Source organism: Nanorana parkeri, unplaced genomic scaffold (genome assembly GCF_000935625.1).
Source record: "Nanorana parkeri isolate BGI_ZX_2015 unplaced genomic scaffold, ASM93562v1 scaffold1266, whole genome shotgun sequence".
Taxonomy (NCBI): Eukaryota; Metazoa; Chordata; class Amphibia; order Anura; family Dicroglossidae; genus Nanorana; species Nanorana parkeri.
This window is the reverse complement of record NW_017307534.1, coordinates 243,759-248,380: the sequence shown is the minus strand read 5'-3', so window position 1 is coordinate 248,380 and position 4,622 is coordinate 243,759. Positions and strand designations below refer to the sequence as shown.

Sequence of the window (4,622 nt, the reverse complement as noted above, 5' to 3'; positions counted from 1 at the left end):
GGGGGGGGTGAGGGGGTAGCCCCACTGTAAGGATTTTTTAAAATAAAATTAGGCTTAAAACCAAAATTGACTCTCTCACTTATTAGGGATTTCTGTCTGAGTTTCATATGTATTTTGAGGATTTTTCTCTACATAAAAAATCTGGAGCTTTCATTAAAATAATCCCCAGTGATCCTGCCATGAAGGTCCTTGTTCAGGCAGTTCCTGTTGCAGGGTGACAACTGCAACAACTCCCTGCAGCCACGCTGACGCACACCACGCAGGAGGAGCAATGGCGTGCAGCCGACGCTAGAGTGAGTGTATGTAGACAGGAATTGGCTGAAAGATGCTGCAGGAGATCGGCAGCACAGAGACAATTCTTTAGCAAACTAAACGTCCTCCAGTTAAGAGCCGACTTAACATTGTGACAAATGCTGTCAGTCATCAGGATGGCAGGGGGCGGGGCCAGACTCTCAGAGCGAGTAGGGTAGTCAGGTCCGGGTCTGCAGATCGATCTCCTCTCCTACAGAGGTAACGATGATAATTGGTTACATTTAGGGATATCAGCCGCACCATATAATAAAACAAACATCAGTTCTGCTTTAATGCCTGTAATTAGCAGTGGTAGTAATTGATTTTCACTAAGCAAATGGAACGCTGAATATATTATCACTGTACTTTCTGAAGTTTCAATAATACTATAAAATCTAGCAAATATTGCGTCTCGTTATCAGCATGTCACTAATTAACAGCACTGTGTGTATTTATTAGTTCTTTTCATGTCCTTCCAACAAAGTTCCGCAGTGGATACCATTCTGCTTGTTATAGGGATAGGCAGGCCTGGCAATAGCGGAGTTTATTGCACTCCAAGTCCTGTCATGAGCTGCCAGTAATCACGGTTCACGTGTAATGTTTCTCATGTGAGCACAGTAGCTGGGCAGTGATACGGGCTGGTGGGATTTCTACACCAGGGCTGCTTCTGTGTTCCGAGCTTGCCAGTGAGATGGGCAGCGTGACTCTTCATTGAAGGAAAATTCCTTTTTTTAAACCAAAAAATCCGCCATGGAAACTTTTCAGAATTACATAAAGGGTCAGCTCATCCGAAAGTTACACTTCATTATAGGTGGAGCCTGGTGAGCTGAGTCAGCCCCTGGCTTCTTATGGGCCTGTGGTGCTCCAAAAGTGAGACCTCCCTACCATAATTCACAGCTCTGTTCCTGCACAACTAGGAGTTTTGGTCGTTCTGTTTTGGTCGTTCCCGTCCACCTTATTGTGTCCTGGTTTCTTCCCTCACATCCTCCAAAATATAAATGATATATACAATCCCTCATAATGGGGACAGCATGTACAGAGACCCAGGAACTCAACAGAGGGATGGTGGGAGCCCCTCATAATGGGCACAGCAGGTGTAGAGAGACCCAGGAACTCAACAGAGGGATGGTGGGAATCCCTCATAATGGGCACAGCATGTAGAGAGACCCAGGAACTCAACAGAGGGATGGTGGGAGCCCCTCATAATAGTCACAGCCGGTATATAGACCCAGAAACTCAATGGAGAGTTGGTAGGAGCCCCCTTATAATAGGCGCAGCTGGTGTATAGACCAGGGATGTTGGGAACGCCTCATAATGGGCACATCAGGTATATAGTCCCAGAAACTCAATGGAGAGTTGGTAGGAGCCCCCTTATAATAGGCACCGCTGGTGTACAGATCAGGGATGTTGGGAATGCTTCATAATGGCCACAGCAGAATTGTGCTCCTCCAGCCTTGTGGTAGTAGAAGCAGTTTGGTGAAGACCCTTTTCTGTTCCACCATGACTGCCCGCTGTGTACAAAGCCAGCTCCATAAAGACATGGTGTGACCTGTTTGGTGTGGAGACACTTTGTCTTGCACAGAGCCCTGACCTCAACCCTACTGAACACCTTTGGGATGAATTGGAATGCCAATTGTGAGCCAGATCTTCTCATCCAGCATCACTACCTGACCTCATAAATGGAAATAAATTCCCACCGACACCCTCCGAAATCTTGCGGAAAGCTTTCCCAGAGTGTAGGATGTTATTGCCACAAGGGGGCCAACTTCATATTAATAGCTATGGTTGTGGAATGGGATGTCCAACGAGTTCATAGATGTGTTTGGCCATATAATATACCTTTTAAACATGACAAAGTTGGCACTTTCGATGAGTTATTGGCTTCTCTCCATTGAATCTCACCCGTTCTCTCCTTTTCAGACATGAGCAACTTCGAAGAAGGGGATACCACCCAGACAGTGTCTCAAGGGGATGCAGCTGTCATCGTTGCCCCCATCATCGCCAGTTTTCCCCAGCCACAAGTTACCTGGTTCAGAGATGGCAGGAAGATCCCTCCAAGCAACCGCATGTGAGTATTCCCATATCCAGACAGTTCCTTGCCGCAGGTTTGGTGATCCTTGTGAGTTTTGGTACCTGTATTCTCCAGTCAGTAAGCACATGTACAACTTCCATCACAAATCCATCAAGTAAGAGGTTTAAGAACTGTGGATGGAGCCATTCAAATCCCTTCTTTATTGCCTCTGTGCTAACTGCACATCCAGAGCTGCTGGTCTACAATACAGATAATCTGTCTGGTTTTACTGCCTACCTATTACATGTAAATACAGAAAGTCCAATAGCTGAAAGTGTGTTTGGGCAGTGTAAAAAATAAAAATGTGATATATACCAAATGGGAAATGGACATGGCCGACAACACTTCCTGGGTTTCCAGTGCAGTAGAGACTGATTGCAGCACTGGGCAGGGAGCATGTTGGGAATGGAGACCCGGGCCACTGCACTCTGTGTTGAGCGGCGGGCTGACTCTCCAGTCTGCTACTAGCTCATTATATTATAACAAAGTAATTAAAAAAGAGAAACATTCATTGTACTGTAAATTCATCCTGACTGCATCACAGTAATAAACTTTAACCTCTGATTGGGCTTTAGAGGTCAACTCCAGGCAATACTTTTTTATTTTTTTGAATTTTAATAGAGTGAGGGAGGGATAGAACCTCAGTGACATTTTTATAGCTTTTATTATATTCTTCTTTCCTTCTGTGTGCTCATCGAAGCAATAAGTGAGCGAAATCTCTCCAATGGGAGCGTACACATCGATGAAAGAGCGATTTTAAAGTAGTATCGAGGAGGGTTATAACCGTTCTCAAGTCTTTATTGATATCGGTGTCCCCTCACACTTTCCTGTGTGGTCAGCAAACCAGGAAGGGAAGTAAAATCTCCACAACTAAAGCGCAGAAGGCAATAAAACCCAGACAGAGGTTATAACTAGGGTATAACTAGGGATGAGCTTCAGGTTCAGGTCAACCATAAGTTTGTCCCAAACCCAAGCTGTTTGCAGTTCTTCGAATGGCCGAATGATTGGGCCAGTTTGTGCGCCCGATAGACCTCAATCTGTGTCCTAGCAAACAATGATGCTGTGTCATTGGTTGACTGGTAGCTGAGCCATGCAGTGTCGTTGGTTGCTGGATTGCAGGTGGGTGCACCATAACAACCTAGGATGCTTCATTCCCGCCCGCGTCCTAGCAACCAATGACGTTGGGTGAATTCCCATCGATGACAATTGGCAGATAAATGTAACCATATCCCGGTAGTAGCAAAGTAGGGCTGCCACAACTAATCGACATAATCGATTATAATCGATGATTGAAAAAGTTGTCAACTTTTTCAATCATTGATTAATCGCCCTCTGATTAGTTGGCCCTGTTCATGGCTCCACACAAGCTGCGCGCTGCACCTCCTCCCCGCCTCACGCTCACCCACATCCACGATCGGCACAGGGACGCGGGGAGAAGGAGTAAGGAGGAGCAGGTGGGGGGTGACAGCCGCCGATAGCCAGGCCCGATCTCAGAAGCAAGTTGCTGGAAGACTGCTCAGGTAAGCCTGCACTTCCACACATTATACACTGTGTGTATAATGTATTGCTGGGATTTGTTGTACTCCTCTATAGTTTGTGATATTCTGCATTGCGCTGTATAGAGGACTACAAATCCAAGCAATAATACATTATACAGCGCAATGCAGAATACCACCAGCTATAGAGGACTACAAAACCCAGCAATAGTACATTATATAGCGCAATGCAGAATACCGCCATTTATAATGTACTATTGCTGGGATTTGTTGTATTCCTCTATAGCTGTTGGTATTCTGCATTGTGCTGTACAATGTACAATTGCTGGGTTTTGTATTTCTCCATAGCCGATGCCATTATGCATTCATTGCTGCATAATTTTACACTTTTCATTTTGCAGTGCCGTCCGTCCGTTTTTTTACTACGGGCGGACGGCAAGAGGTTAAAATGTATTTTATTTTTTATCCGATTAACCGATTAATCGAACTTAATAATCGGCTAACTAATCGATTTTGAAAATAATCGTTAGCTGCAGCTCTATAGCAAAGGTTACATTTCTCTATAATTGTTACAATGTATCTCTTGTTACTAAGATGTATTTATTTCCTGTGATCCTCAGCACCATCTAGTGGCCATAATAAGGTGTTTTTCCCAGTCAAATGCTGCCAATAATGTTTAAAGAACAGTCGGCCATAAGAGAGAATGCACTAAGAACATTTGACAGCTGGTTAATTCGCACAGAACCAATGTACATTCAGTTTTG

General features: G+C 44.7%; 1 protein-coding gene across 1 annotated transcript in view; it reads left to right on the top strand.

The window, feature by feature from the left end:
- The window catches only part of LOC108797367 (protein sidekick-2-like), a 191,031-nt gene that overhangs the window by 150,321 nt on the left and 36,088 nt on the right, over positions 1–4,622 (top strand). The window contains exon 3 of the mRNA XM_018568953.1: positions 2,212–2,359. Within this exon, the coding sequence (XP_018424455.1) occupies positions 2,212–2,359 (148 nt within the window). The remainder of the gene's footprint in view (positions 1–2,211; positions 2,360–4,622) is intronic.